Source organism: Anthonomus grandis, chromosome 1 (assembly GCF_022605725.1).
Source record: "Anthonomus grandis grandis chromosome 1, icAntGran1.3, whole genome shotgun sequence".
NCBI lineage: Eukaryota > Metazoa > Arthropoda > Insecta > Coleoptera > Curculionidae > Anthonomus > Anthonomus grandis.
This window is the reverse complement of record NC_065546.1, coordinates 28,503,564-28,526,609: the sequence shown is the minus strand read 5'-3', so window position 1 is coordinate 28,526,609 and position 23,046 is coordinate 28,503,564. Positions and strand designations below refer to the sequence as shown.

The window sequence follows — 23,046 nt, the reverse complement described above, 5'->3', positions numbered from 1 at the left end:
CTAACGAGAGGCAATATCATGATGAGATATTTCCTGATCATTGGATTGGAAGGAACAGGCCTTTTATAGAATGGCCAGTTAGGTCTCCTGATTTGACGCCACTTGATTTTTTTATGGGGACATTAAAAGTTTATGCTGCCCAACCAGAAACTCTGAAATGCTTCCGCTTAAGGATGAATGATAATAATACCTGAAGTTCTAGAATGTCAGACTTCGTTTGAGCAAAACTTGTTTTATTGAAACGTCATACGGGTAGATATTTCTTATCTATCTAATTTTTACTGGCAGTAGCCAGATATTCTTTGCTTTTTTTTAATTTATTATGAATCAGGATGAAATAAGCTTTTCAGAATTTCAACAAGCTGCCATTATTAAAAAAAGGCCTCAGTCACTTTAAAGTAGTAATATTAAAAAAAAAATTAGGTGGCACGTGGCTGTTCTTGGTGATTATTGTAACTATACTAATTTACTAAATTTTAGGGGTTATTTTCTCCCCTCATGTGTGGCTGTAGACGATATCTTATAAATGGGTACCTACCTCTTTGGAATACTCTTATGTTAGGAACACACTTTTTATAGACAACGTCAAAACTCTTACCTGGCCCGCGTTGACCGACGTTTGTTTCCAAGATAAAGAACGAAATTGATTAAAATGTCACAAAACGCGGTCAATTTTAAAGACCCGTGAAACAAGTTAAAAGGTGTAGAATTTTCTACATTATTTTTGTTGATAAAATTCAGTAATTTTAAGAAAATCTCAACAGTCAAAGAAAGCAAGTTTACAAATTCTAGAAAATGTAGAATAAAGCATTGAAAGAAGATGATCTTCTTAAAAACTAGATACTATAGGTAACAATAATTAAGTAACCAGTAGGTAGAGGTAGAAGGTACGAGCAAAACAGTATAAAAAAACTATGAGAATAATTAACACATTTAATATGCTTCATCTCAAGTTTGATCGTCTCGTTCAATCGACACCTTCAGGACGTTCATCTTGATGGTCAAACGTCGCTGGATCCGGTACACCACAATAACCCGAAAAAATAAGTGTCTGGGCCAGAATTGTAGGCAATAAAATCATTGGGCCGTTGTTTATTAATAATAAACTTAGTGCAAAACCAAAAAGATGAAAATGAAGATCTTGTTCTTGCGGAAAACTAATTGCATTTTCAACAGCACAACACCGCCATCTTGTGGCTTGTTAGAAGCGGACCTATTGAGTGGCCATCAAGATCACCAGATCTCACCCCTCTTGATTTTTTTCTTTGAGCTGACCTAAAATTGGTCGTTTTCAAAATGCAGCCTACGCAACTAGAGTTGTACAAAAGTGCCGATTGTTATAACAAATGAAGTTTGAAGGCATGTTCGTGAAGAGGTCAGAAACAGACTGTGCGGTAGCCACTTTGAGCATTGAATAAAATTATTAAAGTTCAATTAGGTTTTTTATTCTTTTAAAAATAGAATAAACATAATATTGAAGAGTGTCTTTCTGACTTTTAACCATTTGTGCTAATGTTCAAAGGTTTTAGAATTATTAGAAATAAAAAAAAAGCCTTTAATAAAATATTAAAATTGATATAGCTACAAAATAGATGCAGCGATTATATTAAGTAAGGGCGCCAAATATAGGGAATTAATAAACTTTTTAAACAAGGTATCACTCGACTACCCTTCCATTTTGAATTTTTTTTTTAATTTTTTTCAATTTTTTACGGTTTCACAATTATGAGCCCTTACTACTTTTGAAATTGTCACCCTGTATACGTAAATACAGTGCGGCTCCTAATTGTGAAATGGCGTCCCGCCACCATTTTAAAAGTTTGTATTTTTTGTCAATGTCAAAAAAAAAACTCAAGAAATAACAATAATAGAATTAACACACCTACAAACAAATTACACCTAGACAGGCATCGTAGAGAAATTAAAAATAAATAAAAATTCGCAAAATAAGATTCTGAAAGGCTGCCATTTTGCTATAGGTAGAAGTAATGACTTTATATTCTTCCAATTTTTCGATCTCGCTCGCAATCTAGATGTTTGTGTTGATTCTCAACTACGATGTAGCGAGCATGTAGAGTAGTAAAGGTGGACTGCATTTTCTAGGTTATAAGTCCTTTTTACTAGTCGGCACTTTTTAAATTTTAAACTTATTACGAAAAATATTAACAAATTCTTGCCTTGATGTTCTTCATCGAAGTATGATACAGGTCATGTCTCTTATATCTTATAAAATTATTGACTGAGAATATCTTCGTATGGAAAACAAAGGAAAATATCTTTTATACAATTTCACCGATAAAGTTTTATTCAATTAGGATCGCAATTTTAATATCTTGAGCAATGTATTTAAAACACGTTGTTCCATACATTCTGCAAACATTTGAAATAAGACAAGGTATTATATGCCATGCCTTCGTACAACATTTTATATTAGGTCCTTTACCTATAACGCAATAAAGTTACACAACTCACTTTCGGATAAATTTCAATTGTATAACCTTAATAAGTTCAAATTTAAATTTAAAACGCATTTTTATGGTGTACAAATCAAGTTATTTAAACCTATTATGCTTAACTATTGCTGCATTCTGCGCCAATAATAACTATAATAGCTTGTTTTTTCATTTATAATAATAAATAAATTTATAATAGCTTTGTTTTTTCATTTTCTCATCTTTTTAACCAATAGATATTTATTATTATTACATTTGCGCCATTATTTAATTTATTTGCGTTTAAAAACTTTTTATTTTGCTTAAAATTGTATATTAGATATAAGTATGGCTGATTAAGTAGAATAGCATTCATTTGCTAGACTTCGCCGGCTACATATTTAGAACAAATTGATAGTTTGTACCATATAATAAAACATTGTGTGGTATGAATACAGGCCTTATTTATTTATTTATCTACATTTTATAATATACGTTAATAGTCTTTTAAAAATAAATTTTAATGGGAAGATGGTAAGTTATTGTGATGATACGGCAATTTTGTATACTGCAAATACATGGCAGTTTTTAAAATACACTGCTGAAAAAGATTTTGGTAATATTTCAGATACAATTTAACAAAATATATTAGTTTTACATTTAAGATTAGAACTTGAGTTTTAATCTTCTCCTGAAGATTCTAACATCGTTAGCGAAACACGTGTCAAGAGTAAAATAAAGAGTTTTGGTCTCAACAAAACTATCTCGTGATTTGAATAAAATCAAAGTTAGATTGAAATAGACTAAACTCAATAAGGTTAATCCCCCTGATATCACATTTCTCTAATACTTTTACAATGTAGCATGGAAAATCGTATCAAAGGCTTTTAATAGGTCAAGGCATTTTTTATTTTTGTCGAGACTTGTAGTTACATCTTTTACATTCATGGTTCATACATGGCACCAACTGTCGTAACCTCAGTAGAAAACAGACTTTTTAGTAAAGTATTATTTTGATTAAATTAGGCATTTTTAAAGATTTTTACTATGTTAGATATTACACTTATAGGCTTCCCGATTTAAGAAGTAGAATTGTACTAATAACGTAATCATTTTTAGTATCCGAGCCCCGAATGGGACACAGTCACTCCGGAAGCGAAAAATCTCATTAATCAAATGCTGACCGTCAACCCGAGCAACAGAATTACGGCCGCTGATGCCCTCAAACACCCCTGGATTTGCGTAAGTGTCCTCTCGATCTCTCTTCGTCCCCCATTCACGTCATCTCGTTTTGCTATTTTATTCTTCAGCTTTAAACAAAATTATTTATATGTTTCATTTCAGCAAAGAGAACGTGTTGCTTCAGTGGTTCACAGACAAGAGACTGTCGACTGCCTTAAGAAATTCAACGCTAGACGTAAACTTAAGGTATGTTTCAATTATTATTAGAAAAAATGGCTAAAAATATCCAACCAATTGCATTTTTAGGGTGCTATTTTAACCACGATGTTGGCAACACGAAACTTTTCGAGTAAGTTTCTAAAACTTTTTTTTAACTAATATTAATCATAAAATAAATGTTAAAAGTTATTAATAATAATATGTCCATTACTAACTAATAAGTTTCGATTTACGATATTTAAATTTATTTTCAGTAAGTGAATATAAATTATATGCCACACAATTTACACTCGACAAATTACACTAGAGAGCATTTATCTAGATAATTGAAAATTAAAATTTTGATGTATTTTAGGCATGTTATTTCCTAAAAACTAACGTAGTTTGGTCTTCTAAATCAAAAATCTTATTATCTTATTTTAACATTTATTTTCAGTTAAAGTATGTAAATACAGCCACACAATAGAATTTTCTATTTAGTTGAATTGACCCACTATTAAAATAGAAGATAGATTAAAGATGTTTAATTTATTTGCTCAAACACATACACATCAAATACATTTGCCTTTAGACTATTAAATACGTGACTTGATAAATTGCTTCACTGGGATGATTTTTTTTCAACACTGTTTAACTTTTTTAATTTTTAAGTTATGGTCATATGCGAAGGTGATCCCAAAGGTTTGCTTGTTTTTAGGGGTATAGTACCCAGTGTACCCTACCAAATATATTAAACCATTTTGTTCTACAATAAAATTAGTCTGGAGCAACTAATTTCGTAATGAACTGGTCCAAAGACGTCATTCAAAATCAAATTACATAACATAATAAGGACTACTTCTAGAGAGTGTTTAACTAGTCAAAATGCTAGAGTATATACAGGAACCGTAGAGAAATAGTTTGGGATCGAACACCGATGGTCGAAAGTGCGCTGTTTCCCTAGGGAAGGACTTCCAGCACATGCGTGTTAAATTTTTTCCAAAAGAAAAGAGTACGCCACTGTTTTTTTTTGCGAAATATTCTATTAATTTTCAAAAAAAAAGGGCCCTTGAATTTTTGCGCTTTAGGCGTTTTGACGCATTCGTGAAAAAAATAAGGGTCCTTTACTTTAAAAAATAATAATAACATTTTTAAAAGAATCACACATAAAAAAGTCCAATTATTTTCGAACAAATTCATACATAAACATTTTTTGTGCCTTAAAAAGTTTTTGAGTTAAAGCCGATTTTGTCATCCAAAGTACCAAAGACACCAAATTTAAAGATTTTAAACTAAAATTGTAATTTTATGATGTTTATTTATCACGGACATTTTTGGTCATACCTTGGGAACCACGCGACAAAATAGTGGAATTGCTGAGGATGAATTTGAGTGTAAAAACGTCACTGTAAATTCATGATTTAAATAGAAAGAGCTTTTTTGGTTGGACCATTTTTTTACCAATTTCTCAATTTTATTGCAAATATTTCTATGAAATAATTGGGGGATATTTTTAAAAGAATTACACGTAAGAAAGTTACAGTATTCTCGAAGAAGTTTATATATTAACATTTTTTGTGTCTCAAAAACTTAGTGCGTTAGACGCGGTTTTGTCATCCAAGGATCAAAAACCACCAAATTAAAAAAATTTAAAACCAAATTATAGATTTAATGATTTTTATTTTTTAACAAACATTTTAGGTCATAACTTAGGAACCACTGATAATATCTTCATAATTTTTTTACGACAAAATAGTGAGATTTTTGAGGATGAATATTAGGGTAGAAAAATGATTTTGATTTAATAAGTTTGGTAGTTGGTGTCATTTTGGTTCGAGCACTTTTATGACGATTAAAAAAAACTATAATTTAAATTTATTTATAACTATAACTACCATAATAAAATCAACTACATGATAGATTAATATGTTCTTAAAATCTTCTTTTCTATTAACGTATAAATAGCATTCTCTGTGGATCTCTTTGGTCTAAAATGAAATTGTCTCAACAAGTTTATTTTTTAATAACTTTTTGAACATCTTAAAGACATTTGACAGTAAATATTTTAGATCTACAGATCAATAGTTTATTATTTTATAGTTTGATCCCGCTTTGTAAATTAACTTAATCATGGTCGCTTAAAATGGTTAGGACAATATTAAACTTTTTAAATATTACATTAATTATATAGAGAAGAGGATAATTTATTTATTATAAGAGCGAAGCTCTTAAGGAGGAACTCTTCTTTTTGGAAGTTTTCGCACGACCTCGGGACTCGGCGGACAAAAGTGCTTATAACTTTGATTCTATTTGGGCTAAAGAAATGATGTCTACTTTTTTATAATCTAGATATTTAGAGCTTTAAGTTAATTGTTAATAAATTTTTATTTGTTTTTTTGTTTAAGACTAGGACGCCTTCAAAGTCAAAAATTTTTTTTTTTTTTAACGCTCAAAGTTTCAGATATGTGTGATATTCTAGCCCCTCTGACGGCTTAACGGTGTCTTTCCGGAAAAAATGAATCACAGAAAATAGGTGCGGCTCATCGAGAGGTACAATTTTTATTGAGGACTTTTTTTTAAAAAATGTTTTTTTTTGGGAGAAAAATCAAAAAAACCTTAAAAAAATTGACTTTTTTTAGTTTTTTTTTTGTGAAATGTTTACGAAGCAAAATTTAAAAAAATATCATTTGGATTAATTAAGCCTGCACTTTTTCCGAATAAAACGGCGTATTAAATTTAACGCTATCATTTATACAGGGTGAGCAGTGCTCAGTTAAAAAAACCCTTTTTTTTTTCCAGTCTTAATAACTTTTTAATGGCACCCCCTAGAGTCAAATGGCTTATGGGCGGTTTGTAGCGTGTGATAAGCAGAATGTGTTGCAATTTCAGCCGTACTTCTAAGTAAAATTGTTTTTGAGTTATGAACTTTTTAAAATTATTTGACTTTGGAAATTAATTGTGCGCACCCGGTATGTGATAGAAAAACCAAAACTAATCGAGCAGATGCGCCATTCATTTTACTATAAAATACTAAAATTTAATTTTTTCACTATTTTTACAAGTACCCTAAAAGTAATTTTTTTTCAAAAAAGTCCCGAGCACGAAAAATCGCTAAAAATCTACCCACACAAGAGCTACTATCGAGTCACTCACGGCCGGCGTCTCCATGGCAACGAAACCGGCGATTTTCGCCCATTTCCACCTGAAATAAGACCCTTTTTATAATCGAAATGTAACTACTAAAACCGATTGGAATTGATGTTAAACTGTTCCTAAGGCTTTATACTATTTTTCCATGTACAAATCATAAGGTAAAAACCTTTTTTTATACCCGAAATCATCGTCTGAAAATGGTCGATTTTGACGTCTACGCACCATTTTAATGCCGAGTTTTACGACGGTTTTGACAACATGACGTCAACGTGGATGAATTGGCTGGGACTTGCTTCCTAATTTCATTGATAAAATGCTTAAAATAGCTCAGAACTTCCTGAAATTGGTACGGAATTATTCAAGAGACTCTGGAGAATCCGAATATGTGCATATCTTTTACCAAATCGGGTTCTTTTAGCCGTGATAATTCGACAACGTTTTGACGTTTTAGCATTTTCCGTGTATTATTATAATATTTGTGCGACACAGTGGTCTATACAAGGCATTCTGCTAGACAAAAATTACAACACAGTGGGTCCTAATGATAAAAGAAATCTAATCGGGATTTAATGGGTATTATTATTTTATGTGGTAATTTTTTTTTTGAAACTTTTTTGGTATTTGCCCGATTTGAATGAAATTTGGTATTTGGGTTTGGTTTAGGGTATAATTTTTTTTTTTTAATTTTTTAAAATATTGACTTTTAGGGTTACGTGACAACCAAAACTTTTTTCCTATGGGTCCGATTTGATTGATATTTGGTATCTGGGGTTGATTTAGGAAATAATTATTGATGTTTAACAAAGTTTTAAAATATTAAGTTTTATAGTCACGTGACAATCAGAACTTTTTTCCTATGGGTCCGATTTTATTCAAATTTTATATTTGGAGTTTTTTTGTATTTAGGAAATAATTATTGGTTTTTTACAAACTTTTAAAATATTGAATTTTAGGGTTACGTGACTATGAAAAGTTTTTTCCTATGGTTCCGATTGGATTGAAATTTGGTATTTGGGGTTTATTTATGAAATAATTATTGGTTTGTATCAAATTTTTAAAATATTGAGTTTTAGGGTCACGTGACTATCAAAACTTTTTTTCTGTGGGTCCGATTTGATTGAAGTTTGGTATTCGGGGTTCATTTAGGAAATAATTACTGATCTTTAGCAAATTGAAAGTATTGGCTTTTAAAGTTACGTGACAATTCAAACTTTATTCCTATGGGTCTGATTTCAGTAAAACTGCAGTCATATTATATATTAAAGCATACTTAAATTCGAGCGGAGCTCTTATCACATCATGGTTCTGTGAAGCATGATACCCCAAAAACCGTATACTCAAAGCTTGTAAGACATATAACGCGGTGAGTAGCGTTGTCGGAGCAACTGCTCAACAATTTTCAATGGTTATTTCGACTTGAATTGTATTTAAAAAACTTTCTACTAATCAAAATTAAGGAAAATTTCTACTGGTCCCAACTGATCAAAGTACGAGCTTCGCTCGTACTTGTTTTAAAAGACTTTTTAGAATTTTTGTAGTTATATTAACCATTCCAGATGTACTTTAATTTTTTAGTTGATTTTTAGTATTCCCTACTTCTCTTTCTATTTTCGGGCATAAAAACATGCTGCTATTAGCAAAACTGTTGGGATTATTTTGATTATTGGGGTTATTGTTTTTTTACAAATTTTTAATGTTATTATTATTATTATTATATTAATTTTAATTTTTAATATTACAGCAATGTCTAATTAGTTGGTGACCTTTTAATTATTAACAGATACAATTTCTTCGATTCCTTGTAACATATTATCTTGATTATGTGTTCTTATAAACCAGAAATAATCAAATCTTATTTCTTCATTTCGCATTAAACATTAAGAAGCATGTCTTTGAACACGATGTTTTGTTGTCTTAATAACTCCTTCTCCTTTTTGACTTTGTTCAGCTCTTGCAAGAGCTCAACTCTACTAGCGCGAATTTCTTTTTTAATTTCCTATTTACTTTGTAGTGTTTGTTCTCGTATAACTTCGTTCTGCTTTATTAAGTTTTATATTAAATAAATCTTAATTTATTATATTTCCATCCATGCCAATATCGAACAGTCTCGGTAGCATATTTGTAAATGACGGACGCGTCCGCTAAAAAATGTACCCCGAACTAAATTTGTATGTAACAGATGAGTCAGCCCTACGCGTCTGCTGTTTATCAGGCATTTTACTATATTTTATATAAATTTTGAAGATTTGCAATGGTGTAAAATTTTAGAGTAAGAGAGTTTTTATCTTAAAATTTCTATTGATTTAGGTAAAAAAACTATTTTTAAACATTACGTATATTTACTTTAATAGGTAGTAGTATAGCAAAAAATATAAGTAATAACATAAAGTTTATTAGGTAATAAAAATATATATGAGATATTGTTTAAAATTTAACATTTACATAATCTAAAAGTATATTTATTTTTTAAATTTATTTGCGCCTAGTGCAATATTTTGACTAACGCAGAGTTCCAATGAATGAGGTGCTTTTTGCCGTTTTTTGACATCAGCTGGTAACTTCCCCGACTTAGCCTTTTTGCTGCCACATGAAACTCTTCTACGTCCCACCGATGTTGGTTGTACAGGAATTTTTTCCCTGCGGCGACATTTATTGATGTTTCCTTTTACGTTGCTTTTCCTTGTTCCTTTATATTTAAAGGCTGTATGAAGACCAGACAGAAGAGATGTTTTGGAAGAAGCAAATTTTTTAATATTACTCAAATATGTTTCTATGGCTGAGCAATAATTTTCAGGGTCTTCCTCAATATTTTTCATAATAAAATTATAGTGCTCTATCCACTTTGTTTTCACAATTTCGGTCGAATAAATATTGCTTTTTTCAATACTTGTATCAGACTCTAATAGTTTTGACTGTCTTAAACTATGTTCTTACTTACGAATTTCTATTCTTGTAGAGGTAAGATAATATTTTTATTCGCTTCTTTTCCTGTTGCGACTTTATATAGTTGTAATTTAGTGGCATAGGAAAGTTTATTTATTGCGCTTAAAAATTTGAATTTTTCCAAAATGGCACTCTGATGTTTGCAATGTTTACCATTAAAACTAATTGGGCATGTACACATACAAGTTTGAAGATATACAAAATAAGTTACATTATTATTATTTTTGCTTGTCACTGAAAATTCCAACGAATCTATACTAATAGGCTCAATAACCATTGCACCATCAGTCACTCTAGGTAAATACATAGTAGCAACCGTTTTTGAAACTCTATTAAAGAGCAAATCCAATATACGCTGCCGGTAATAATTTTCAAAACTTGTAATAATATAGTCACTTAATTGAGTTAAGTTAAATGCCTTGGCTCTCTCTAAAGGAATGTCTTTGAACAACCTAAACATGATCTCCAAACTGCTTTTTTACATGAAATATGCACAATAGTAGTTTGGCTTCTGGCCAGTGTTTCTTTAGCACTTTCCTTTCACCTAAATCGTCATCTGTCAAGATAACTGTCGGACGAATTTTTGTAGGCATTATGTCAAGCAGTCCTTTAACTGCTACATCAAATAAGTCCGTTTTTTGACAATTAGCTAAAACGCATCCAACTGGTAATCCTTCGGTCGCACTTCATCGTATCACAGAAAAATATATTTTGTGATCATAAACATCGCAATTACCGGATGTATCAACAAACATTACCTCATTGGTTTGTGGTATCTCTATCGCACGTTGCATAAGAGGTGTACAAATAGCTACAGCATAACTATCTTGTAGGGTTATTATTTTATGACATAGTCCAGTTTTGTCTTTATGACAAGACAACATGTCCTCTAATTTAAGCAGCATATTAGAACCAGTACCATTACCAAAGTCTTCTTTAAATTTCTTTTTCCACAAATTAGATACATCCGTTTTTGTTGGTATATAGTATCTGTCGTATAATACGTTATCATACTCTTCCCCCAGTGCTTCCATTTTATCCATACAATAAGTATGGTAAGCTGTGGATGCAGAATGACTGTCAAAAAGATCGAATGTCTTTTGTTTGGCCTCTGATCATAAACGTCTCTCACGAAGCGCTTTAACAACATTCAACCTATGACTATGTGTAGATCTAAATTCTATCAAACAAGGCCATTCTTCTGAAGTCAAAGTGATGTTTTCACTGATTTAGATATTTAAAAAAATTTCTTTATAGTTATGAAAAGTTTTGCTGGGCAATTAATATTTTTTGATATTTTTTGTTTTGTGCCAGTCGATTTAATTTTGGTAGCTGTATTCAAATGGCATTTATAAATGCGTTTAAAAATATTTCTCTTGGTGCTGTGGTCGGAACTTTAAATGTTTTCTCGATTGTCCAGGTTTCTCTAGTTACTGCTTCAGGGTTAGATACCCATCTCTATAAGGAAAAAGTTTGAATTACTTCAAAAAATCAAAAAAGAAAAAATATTAGTTGCCACCGAATCTAATTTTAATTTTTAGTTTTTTTTATCAATCAGTCACGTTGAGAACATAAGACCGACGGACAAAAGTTGTTATTTTTTGTTAGTTAAATTAATTTTCAGTACTACCCACATACATTATTGTGCAAAAAGATAGCAGCATTGAAGTTTCCTGTGATATATATTTTAGTATCTATTTTATAAGTAATGTTTATATATTATTTACAAGAATAGTTAGAGCCTGTTTATATTTTCATATTATCATATTTTTTATCATAATAAATAAAACACCAAATTGTTTTATGCAAATTTATTATTCAAAAATGTAGCAACAAAAAATTGTTTTCATTCTAAAAAAAATATAACCCGATTAAATTAAAATCAATTTAATATTTCGTGTAGTACCCCTTCTCCTTTATAACATCTGCACATCGTCTTGGCATGGACTCAATTAATTTCATAATATAGTCATTGTTCACTTCTTTCCAAGCCTTTTCCACTATTTCAAAGAGAATATTTGTATTAGAGCATGTAAGGTGCCTGACTTTGGTGTCTGGCCAGATGGCCAGACCATCACATTTATTTTTTCATCGGATAGCCACCTCTTAACAAATTGAGAAGCATGTTTTGGATCGTTGTCATGCTGAAATATGTCTGTTACTGGCATGACTTCATCCATATATGGCACTAAATGTGTTTGCAGAATGTCTTTGTACATGAATCGATCCATTTTGCCCACTATTTTTACTATGGGTCCCATGCCACGAGCCGAGAATCATCCCCATACAAGAATATTTCCCCCTCCATGTTTAACTGTGGGGCAAATGTACTTTTTGTTTAATCTTTGTTCACTGGGGCGTCTGACGTACATCACTCCATCAGTCCTGAATAAATTATATTTAGATTCATCACTAAATACGACTTTCTTCCAATCAGCTATAGACCAGTGGACATGAGATTGGGCAAAGTGAAAATGAGCCTTGACGTTCTTCTTTGAGAGTAACGGTTTTTTGGCGGGGCGACGAGCAGGTAAGTTGACATCAAGTAATCTTCTCCTTACGATACTGGAACTGAGGTTTACTCCTCCACCCTCTTTTAATTTTGCCAAAATTTGGGAAGAAGACAAGAAAAGATTTTCTTTGGAAATTCGTAGCAGCTGCCTATCCATCCTCAAATTTGTTTTTCTGGGTCTACCAGGAATGGGCGCCGGTGCAGCTGTTCCAGTAAGACGAAATTTTTTGCAAACTCTGGATACGATTGACCTGTGAAGCCGTAAGCTTCTTGCAATGTTACACTGCCTAACACCATTTTCGTAATGCTCCACAATAATTTTTCTTACATCACCAGAGACGGTTTTTGAGCGACCCATTTTAAGTTAATTCTGAGATTCAAAAATAACAACCTTACAGCAGGTAAATCGATATTTAACTGATAAAATAAATGCGAAACAAGAATGTTGCTATATTTATGCACATTGTCTAAATAAACAAACATGAAGTTCCTTACTCTGCATTGGCATTCTTATGATATCTCGGTATATTTATAAATAATGCAGAGGCGTGTACTTAAAAGTAAAGATATAATATGGAATAAATAAAGGAGCAAATAATATTTTTGAAAACATCGCTTGTTGCTATATTTATGCACAATACTGTATGTATTTAGAATGTTTCATCGGGAACTGCATTGATCGATTATGGGAAAACTATCCATAAGAAAATTTGGAAAATTTGGCAACGTGGCAGGCTAAACATTTAATTTCGGTATAACCGGAAATGTGACAGCTGTCAAATTTTCAGAATTTTCGTGAAATCAATCGATGCAGTCCTCGGTGAAACACCCGGTATAAAGTAAGTTTCTTCTATTTGTTTAGAAAGATATGTACATACAAATCTCAGAGGTTTAATAATTATTGTTTTTATAATTGAACCTTTAGCATTCAATTCAACACCTTATATATTAAATTCTCAAAAAATGGATTTGTTATTTTAAAAGAGCATGAAAAGGTCATTCTATTCATGTTTTACAAAAATGCCACAATAACAATCGAGTCTTAAAAAAACATAAGTGTTGTTTTATAAATCTGTCAAAAAAATACTTTAAACAAGCAATATCTAAAATAAAGAAAATTGGTAGTCTATTCAAATTGTTCATTTTGGCTAGAAATATAAAATATCTACTACTTATTGAATGAAAATGACATAGGTCATTGGTATGATAAAGCATCAACAAAATTATTTACCCCCTGTGTATGCTGAACTCAAACAAAAGCAGCCTAAGTGTATTCTAAAGTATTCAATGTTCTAAGTCGATATTTATTAACTTTTCTCTTTAAAATCATAAAATCCCTCACAGTATTCCCTTATTTTAGTTTTTTTTTCATAAAAATAAACCAATAATAAAAATAAACAAACGATAAAGTTATGTTACAGTTTTTTTAGTCGTGTTCGTAATATAGATAGAAATATCAGCTTACCTCTACATCTTCTTTATTCGCTAGTTTGGAAAGGAACATATTAGTTTCTTTAGTTTTTTTATATTCATAATTTTTTGGTAATTCCCGCATTTTGTTCACCTCGAAAGACATACGGTGTACCAACAATCAATCGTCACATGTGAATATAAAATAAAAAATACTGAAGAAAGAAAGAAAGAAAGAAAATGTGCTATATTAAGTAAGAATAATCTTGTGTACAAGCAGCCTACAAGCTAAGAAAACAAAACAAAAATACAATTTCAAAAATTGACAAAACAATGAACAAATTTAACCACAAGAAGACAAAACTTTTTGAACATACTTGAATTAAAGATAACTAAATAAAACAATCAATTACTAAATAAAGGTACTATATATAGCTCCGTGCGGAGCTATTTACATCTGTGGTACTACTTGCAATACTTCTACTATAGCCCTGATTGTAAATAGCAGACGTAGACGTACGTGTTCTATTAGGCGGATACGTCTCCTATTTAAAAATGATTTTCGGGCAATGCCGAAGGTTTCCGCGGGATAACGCGTTACAAATATGCGTCCCGGTATATTACTTTAGTGCCCAACCAAACAAACAAAATATGTAACTCTTATATAGATGAATTTTAGCACATTAACTTCTTTTGACGAGGTCTACAAGATGTTAAAATAAATTACCCAATTTTGAATACACCTTGTATATACAGTGATATTTTTCAAACTACTGCTATTTCTAGGTCGGTCCGTGTACTTGTGGGGCCACCCTCGTATATGTAAAAAAAAGATTACTATCATCAAATACAAATTACCTTTAGACTAATGAAAACTTAATAATTGGCAGAACACTTCTTAAAAGAAACTGATAAATTTATGAAGTCACGTTACACATGCCACCACAACACATGCTGTTTTTTTATCCCCCTTTTCTTTTGTGACCAGTTAGAACATGATTTTCTTTGGTTAAAAATAAATCATTTGTCATAAATCATTATCTAACTGAATCACAAATTAGTCTCCCTTTCCCCACCCTTTATTAGTAGCCTCTTGCATACACTCAAAAAATAACTTAGATAAACTTAGTGAGCATTGGGTAGTTGGTAATTTTATTTTGTCGGTTGGCGCGGACTTGTCACCTTACTACCTCCTCACTACCTCACTACTTCACCTTGACGCAATCGCAACCAGAATGCGGTAAGAACACCCACTTCTTATGCATCTCAGCCAGTCTTTTTATTCTAATCATTTATATTTTGCTTAAATGTGTCATGCTCATGCTTGTGCACGTCTTATGCATGATATCGTTTCTACGACCACCACATCTCATGATAATCACAAAACATTCCACGCTTCATAAAAACGCTTTCATTTTTTTTTTGTTTTAAATATGACGATGGGTGTTATGTTGAATAAAATGCAAAATTAAAAAGTTACGATTGTACGAGTCTTTTTAATTATGCACCATGATCAAAATTTCATACAAAGCTATTTTTTTTCTTGAATTGGCTTTTTTATTTTAATTCTTCAATCTGGGTTTTGCGTTTATAAAGAAGATCTTTTAAAGAATGGCATATTAAAAGGAATATGGTTTATTAAAGGATCTTCTTTGAATGATATCGATATACATAACTCAATAAATACTGAATGTTTTCTAGGCAGAAGTATAATCGTAAAGAAGGGAGATGGATCTCAAGTGAAAGAGAGCACGGATAGTTCCACAACGATAGAAGATGACGATATCAAAGGTAAGCGAGTTGTAGCGATTGCACATTTTTGTTTAGATTTAGCTTCTAAATCAATATAGTAACCCTTTTAGAAATTTACGATAAAATAATTTGCTGTATACAGGGTGTTTCAAATTCGACCCTCAACATGGAGATATCTATAAAAGATACGAAGATAATTAAATTGGGCAAAGTTGAGAATTTTTGAGCTTAACAATATATAATTTTAAAAAATTACAAATTCTCAATGGTTCCGAAAGTATTCGAAAAAATACGAAATTTTGAATAATTAATTTTTTTTTCTCAGTTTTATTGTCCGATATTAAAATAATTTGCACATTTGCGTTGCCACTTTTTTTATGCTATATGATGATGGTCTTTTTAGATTTTTAATACGGCGTTTCGTCTTTTCCCAACCATCATCAACTTTGTTTTTTCTTATAGGCGCTATATTCAGTTTTTGCTGGATATTTTCTATTTTTAAAAACCTGAATTTTTGAAAAAAACTAAATTTGTCGCAGTAGGCTGTGCTTAAACTGGCAGGACAATATTTAAACTGTCAATATATGCACGCTAGACAGAAATTTTAGCAATGCAATACCGTAGTAGTGCAGACACATTACTTCAGAGTTACACCCTTATTATTTGAAGTAATTTTCAATTTAATTTAAAAAATTACGTTAAATGAATGGAAGACAGAAAATAACGCAAAAAAAAAAATTTTGTATATTATTTCAGACATTTGAAGGACATTTTTTCAGACATTTCCAGAAAACAGTATTTTCTGTAAAATATAAAAAAAAAATTATTGAAATCCCTGGAAGACGTAAAAATTTCCTTCAAGCGTCTGAAATAATATAAAAAAATTAATTCAGTTTTCTAGAAAACTCACAGAATTAAGTTATGAGTCTGGAAGTCATAAAAAATTACTCCAAGCATTTGGAAAATAAAAAAACTGCCCGGAATAAAACAAAAAATTTACTTTGAAGTAAAAGGTACAAGCAAAAGGTAGAAGTAAAAGGTTTTGCTCTAATTCGTATTCATAATCTCTACCTCTTCCTTGCAAGCAAATGCTTCGGGAAAATAAAGTCAAAGGTACAGAGATTAGCGATTTCGACAAGACATGACTTGCAGAGTGCAGTCAACGCGTATGTGTAACTGATGGGGTTGATCTTATTTGTTTCATAATCAAAAGCAGTTCGCACGTCAAATTGATGTAAAGAAGATCCATCTAACTTATTTGTGCAGCTATTTTAAAGTGAATAAAATATTTAAAATGTCTGACATCGATAGTGAACAGGAAGTTACCGAAGATGCCCCTAACGAGATGATGTTTATCGCTGAAAAAGTCCAAGCATTTCCGGAGATTCTCGAGAAATCTCAAGTTCCAGCGATGAAAAAAAAAAAACTGCTGCATTAACTAATATCGTTAAGGAATACGTTACTTTATTTGGCAAGGAGATGGATATTAAAGCTTTTATGGAAAAAGTGAACAATATGAAAACGCGACTGAAAAATAAAACTGACAAAAATAAAACAGGAAACAAGCCCATTCGTCTTTTGTCCTGGGAGAAAGTTATGTTAAATGCTATGGATGCGGACATAAATCCTGTACTAAGTCGGGTACCAGGTGAGAAATAGATTCAGGTCTTTATTATTACCTTGTAGGTACTTATCATGCATGTATATTTTTATTAGGGGCTCTTGCAATTGGCGTGGCAAGTCAACCTTCTTTACTTACTTCAAAGATAATGAGTTACTTATTATATTGGGTATTACGTCACTTATACCAAAAATCAATTTAGAAATTTTTATCTCACACGCTCAACAATTAAAAAGAAGAAGAAAATAGACTTATTGTTGAGCGTGTGAGATAAAAATTTCTAAATTGATTTTTGCTATAAGTGACGTAATACCCAATATAATAAGTAACTCATTATGAATTCGTCACAACAATACAGATTTTATTCAAAGATAATGTCTATGGTGGAAAACGATGCTCATCAGATGATTATGCCTCAAGTAGTAGCTAACAAAAAGCGATCCTACACATCGGTTGAAGAGGTTGCTGCAAAAAAAATCCTCCGAAGCCTACCTTTGCTTCGGGCAAACAAGAGTCTGACGAGACGAGGCAGTTAACGACAACCCAGCTTCAATGATTAGTTTTAGTTGAACAACTGAAAGTTGCTCGTCTCCAACAACAATATTACTCTGCCAAGCTAAAAAATTTAAACGAGGCATCAAACGAAAAAGCCCCGCAAGAGTATGTTGTTGTTGGAGATAATATTTACCAAAACTTGTAAAAATAGACGTATATGTAATATGTATTATTTATAACAAAAAAAATAATTAAACGTTTTTTTCCAGTTCAAACGTGTAAGTTTATTTTTAGTTTAAGTAAATACATATTTGTACGTTTGAAGTAAACGACATATACATAGCATTACATGAAAGTTTTAATCCTAATTATACAGCTATATTGTTATTGGTAATAAGACGAGCTAATTCCTCTCGCCGCCTTTGTCCTTGTGCGCGAATAGCATCTACATTTTCATTCTCTATAAATGGCAAGTCCTGTTCTTCTTCTTCGTCATTTTCTTGAAAATCTTCATCTCTTAATTGCTTATTGTTCAAGCTATATTGTGCAACACAGCACACGCAATTATAACTTTTGGAATACTGGTCAGTTTTAATCTGCATCCATACTTCAGGATAGGAAATCGCCGCTTTACTTGCCCAAATGTATGCTCAATCACAACTCGCTCTGATGTAAGCAGCCTGTTAAAGACTCTCTGATATTCCTCGTGGGGGTCGGTGTAAGGAGTCATAAGACATGACATTATACCATGCCCACTGTCTCCTAGAAGAATAGTGTTTATTGTCTTTTTCATGATTTCACACACTGCCGAATTTTTCCATATACGAGCATCATGGACTGATCCAGGCCAACTTGCATCTATGCTAGTTATAACAGAATTCTGGTCGCATGTACAGGTTTACATTAATACTGGCAAAACCTTTTCGATTTACATATTCGTCTCCAAATTGGGCTGGTTTTCCATCAAGACGAATATGAGTGCAGTCGATAACTCCAATAGCTGTGGGAAAACGGAACCTGGTCAACCATTTCTCTTTGGCCTGCATAATTTGATTTTCTGTATTTGGGAACCTGATAAATTTGCCGGCTTTCTTGTACAATTCGCTCTAGCATGTCATGAAATATTCTGGACACTGTGGGTTGCGAACATCCCAATTCTTCAGCTATTCCGCTCTGAAATCCAGGGTTCGCACAATACCGCAGAAATATTTTCATTTTCTGCACAGGTGACTGGGCTGCTCCACGAGATTCGAAATCCATGCCAAGAAAGTAATTTGCCAACCACACCACATTTTTTTCCTCAAATCTAAACAACGTCTTGAAATCTGACTCACGAGGTGTACGTCTTGGTTTGTAGTATTTTCTTGTACGTAAATGCACCACATTAGCCATAACGAACACAATACTCCGACTAATCGACCAAAGATCACTTAAACAAGCCCTTACAAATAGATTTTATTAAATGAAATGCACAAATTTTAAGATGCAGGCTCTAAGATGCCGGGACAACTAATGATAAAATGAGAAAAGTTGCTGTAACCTAGATTCCTTTTTTTAGAAGCAAATCCTTTAGTTTTTAAGCAAATGCTTCTTTTTATAAATAAGAAAAAGTTAACACCTTTTACTTTGCAGAAGCGAGACCTTTTCCTTCACTTTTTTTTATGCATATGCTTTGAAGGAATTGCTTTATTTTTTGAAAGCAAAAGGTAAAACTTTTTTTTATAAATATGGACTAATAAGTCAACAGTCTCAGATTAAATTTGTGAATTGATTATAAAAATTGACTTTGTGTCCCTCCAATCTCTGAATGTTTATTATTGAGGAAAATGTTCCAAAAAGTATGGAAACACAATAGCGTTAAATTAAATAAAAATATTAATTGCAATATTATACATATATTGGAAATACTTGCTTAAAAAGACATGGAAAAATTACCTCAAAATCTTGGAATAAAACAAAATTTAATTACAAATGTCTTGAATAATATACAAATACTCAAAAGTTGTTAAAAGTTACTTCAAAAATTTCAAAAATTCTGAAATTAAAAATTGAAAGCCAAAGCCTATTTTAAAATATTAAAATTAAAAGAAAAGTGATTTAAAATACCTGGAAGACGTAGAAAATGATTCCAAAGTCCTGGAATAAAACTAGATTTATAATATAAAAATACCAAAATGAATCTGGAAAATTTTGAAAATTATTTTAGAAATTTCAAAAATTCTGAAATTAAAAACAAAAATTTATCCTAAAATATTCAAGCTAAAAGAAAAATTATTTGAAATAGTTGGAAGACATAATAATTGACCCAAAGTCATGGAATATCATAAACATATACTCAAAAAATTTAGAAAATGTTAAAACTTTCAAAAATTTTGAAATTAAAAAATTGATAACAAGAAATTATTTTAAAACATTAAAATTAAAAGATAAATTATTTAAAATACTTGAAAGACGTAGAAAATTACCCTAAGGTCTAGAAATAAAATTATATTTTATTTCAAATGCCTGGAATATTGTAAGGATGTTGGAAAAATCTGAAAAATACCAAAAAATTTTGTTTAAATTTCAAAATGTCTGGAATTAAAAATTGGAAACAAAAACTTCCTACAACAATAAAATTAAAAGAAAAATAATTTAAAATACTTGAAACACATGGAAAATGACCCTAAAGTCCAAGAATTAAACAAAATTTTGTTCCAAATGCCTGTAATAATATAAGAAATGAATTGAAGAAAATTTAAAAATTTATTTCAAAAATTTAAAAATTCTGACTTCAAAAATTGAAAAGAAAAACTTATTTTAAAACATTAAAATTAAAAGATACATTTTTCGAAATAATAATTTTCCCGAAATTGTCGGGGATTATTTTGGCTCCAAATACGTTTATTATTGCTGTTAAAAATGCCACAGTTTGTAAATGTATTTTCATCGGACCATATTACATTTTTAATCATATCTTTTCTTCATTCGTAAAATCGCTTAAATTATTAATAAAATTACTGTCAGTTTGTCCTAGCATACTAACAAAACATACAAATATTTAAAACATGTGATATTTATGACAGTTTATATATTGTCTCATCCGTTTATCACAGCCAACTGTGGCAAATTAATTTTTTTTGCAAAAATTCGGATTGTTACACAAAATAAATATAACTTGTGATCCATCGTTAAAAAGGTAATTTTTAAAAATGTAAAAATTCTATATAGGGCCCATAGGAAAAAACAGAGCTTAGGTTGACAAAAGACAAAACGTATTAAAAATCTGAAAACACTATAATGTAGCACGAAAAAAGTGGCAATACAAAAGTGCAAATTACTTTAAATGTTATATTAGAAATTAACTTAGAAAAAAATAAAATCGATTTTTTAAAATTTGGGATTTATTCGAATATATTCGGAACCATTCGGAATTTTTCAATTTGTTAAACGGCATATTGTTAAGCTCAAAAATTCTCAACTTTGCCGCAATTTAACCATCTTTGTATCTTTTATATTTTATAGATTCCGAGATCTTCATGTTAAAGGTCGAATTTGAAATACCCTGTATACAATGTATTTTCACCTGTGTATCCCAAGGTGTCTGCACTGAAAATCACATTAACAGTCTGTTCATATATCCTCATTTTTTTCTTCTGTCGAAATTCTTTCTTTTTTTAGTGCCTTGTATATCTAGAACTATCATTCACTCCACATACCACTGGTTTATTTAAAAATTGTCAAAGGGTTTAATTCAAATTTAAAATATTTAAATAAATAGAAAAAAACTATTTTAATTTGAATTAAACGGTGAAAGAATTGATGAATTGTGTCTAGTTATTGCACTATATGGTTGCTTTTCCTATATATATGCACATAGCAAAAGCTGGCAAAATCATAGGCAAATTAGCGACTTTATATCATATTATAAAATAATAGCAAGAATTAATACAGACTGTTTTATTTGGAATTTTGCAGCTTTTGCTAGTATCTCTTTTATCATCCAGCATATCATCCCTAATTTAATTTTACTTTCCAAACATCGTCTTTCGCACCGTGTTTTTTATACGTTTACCACATGCATGGATTTGGTCATGTTTTCAAAATTTTATACTGATATCGGTATTGCTAATAATTTACTATATGGAAAATATAATCAATTTTTATGCACATGGTAATGTAAATGATAGTGTTTAATTTAGTCGAAAATGTTTGATTTGGTCAATAAGTTGATTTCTTTGTGTTCTGGACGACGTCGTTCAGAAGACAAGAAGGGCGGAGTCGACCGTAGTTCAACAGTAATTGCGAAAGAACCCGAAGGTAATTTCCCAAATTATTCAATACTTGTTGTTTACCATTCATCGTTCCATCCATACCTTTCATTGTTTATACAGAGTGTTCTCAAATATCATGTCAATGTTAGGAGGAACACTGTGTATTTGCTACTATAATGTTTTTATTATTTATGAAAGAATCAAAATTAAAAGTTTTACGCATTGGGGCGCAACGTTATAAAAGAGCCTTATTATTATTATTTTAAGTTATGTCTTTTAGCATAACTCTTTAGGTAAATTAACATTCTAATAATTAATTAACGTAATTGGCGTGCTTTTGCGACGTAAACTCCCAGCGAATTTCATTTAACTACACATAATCGATCCCTACACGCTTCCGCAATTCTCATAAATAAAATAAATAAATTATTGTTGCGACCCGATGCGTGATTCAATTATTTTATGTGAGGCGTCATTTTTAGGGCCGATTGTTGCATAAGCTCGCTATTTTATATTTTTTTAAATTACCAAATCAGCGCGCCCATTCATTTGCGACACGAAAAATGTTTAACGAGTTTATTTTCTTATTGCCAGCTTTACTAATTGCTTAATTTTTATATGCAGCGCTAATTTTTTGTTTTTTTGTATTTTTTTATCTCTTAATGATTTTTATGGTGTTTAACTTTGGCCTTTAAAATTGCATATTAATCTCAGAATTAAAAGCTGTTCAAACTAACCTTTGCAATATAGTTTTGGAGTTGTTGTGTACAAAAAACAATTAATTTAAGGTTATTTTGAACACTTTATATAAAAATGTACCGTGCGGTTTTTTAATCGCTTTTCTGCTAGTTTTTCAAATATTGGTAAACTGTTATATACAGGGTGTCCCAAAAATCAACGATAAACCGAAAACGAGCTAAAGACCAGTTGCTCAGGGATTAAAAAAAAAATTAAAAATCTATTTCGAGTAGTTTTAAAATTTTGGGCATTCATAGAAAACCGAAAAAAATTGATAACCCCTGTTGACCTTTTTAGTACTGTGGTTACAAAGTTTTGAATTTCTTAATATTTTTTTAAAGTAACTCTGAATGATCC

The 23,046-nt window shown here is 30.9% G+C and overlaps 1 protein-coding gene across 14 annotated transcripts in view; it reads left to right on the top strand.

The window, feature by feature from the left end:
• Positions 1–23,046, top strand: part of LOC126736627 (calcium/calmodulin-dependent protein kinase type II alpha chain) — a 166,409-nt gene that overhangs the window by 97,530 nt on the left and 45,833 nt on the right. For 9 of the 14 annotated variants that reach the window (XM_050441184.1, XM_050441081.1, XM_050441089.1 and 6 more), the window contains exons 7-11: positions 3,552–3,674; positions 3,777–3,860; positions 3,921–3,963; positions 15,532–15,621; positions 21,941–21,997. In XM_050441184.1, the coding sequence (XP_050297141.1) occupies positions 3,552–3,674; positions 3,777–3,860; positions 3,921–3,963; positions 15,532–15,621; positions 21,941–21,997 (397 nt within the window). The remainder of the gene's footprint in view (positions 1–3,551; positions 3,675–3,776; positions 3,861–3,920; positions 3,964–15,531; positions 15,622–21,940; positions 21,998–23,046) is intronic. The other 5 variants (XM_050441098.1, XM_050441115.1, XM_050441152.1 and 2 more) reach the window with 1 other exon arrangement.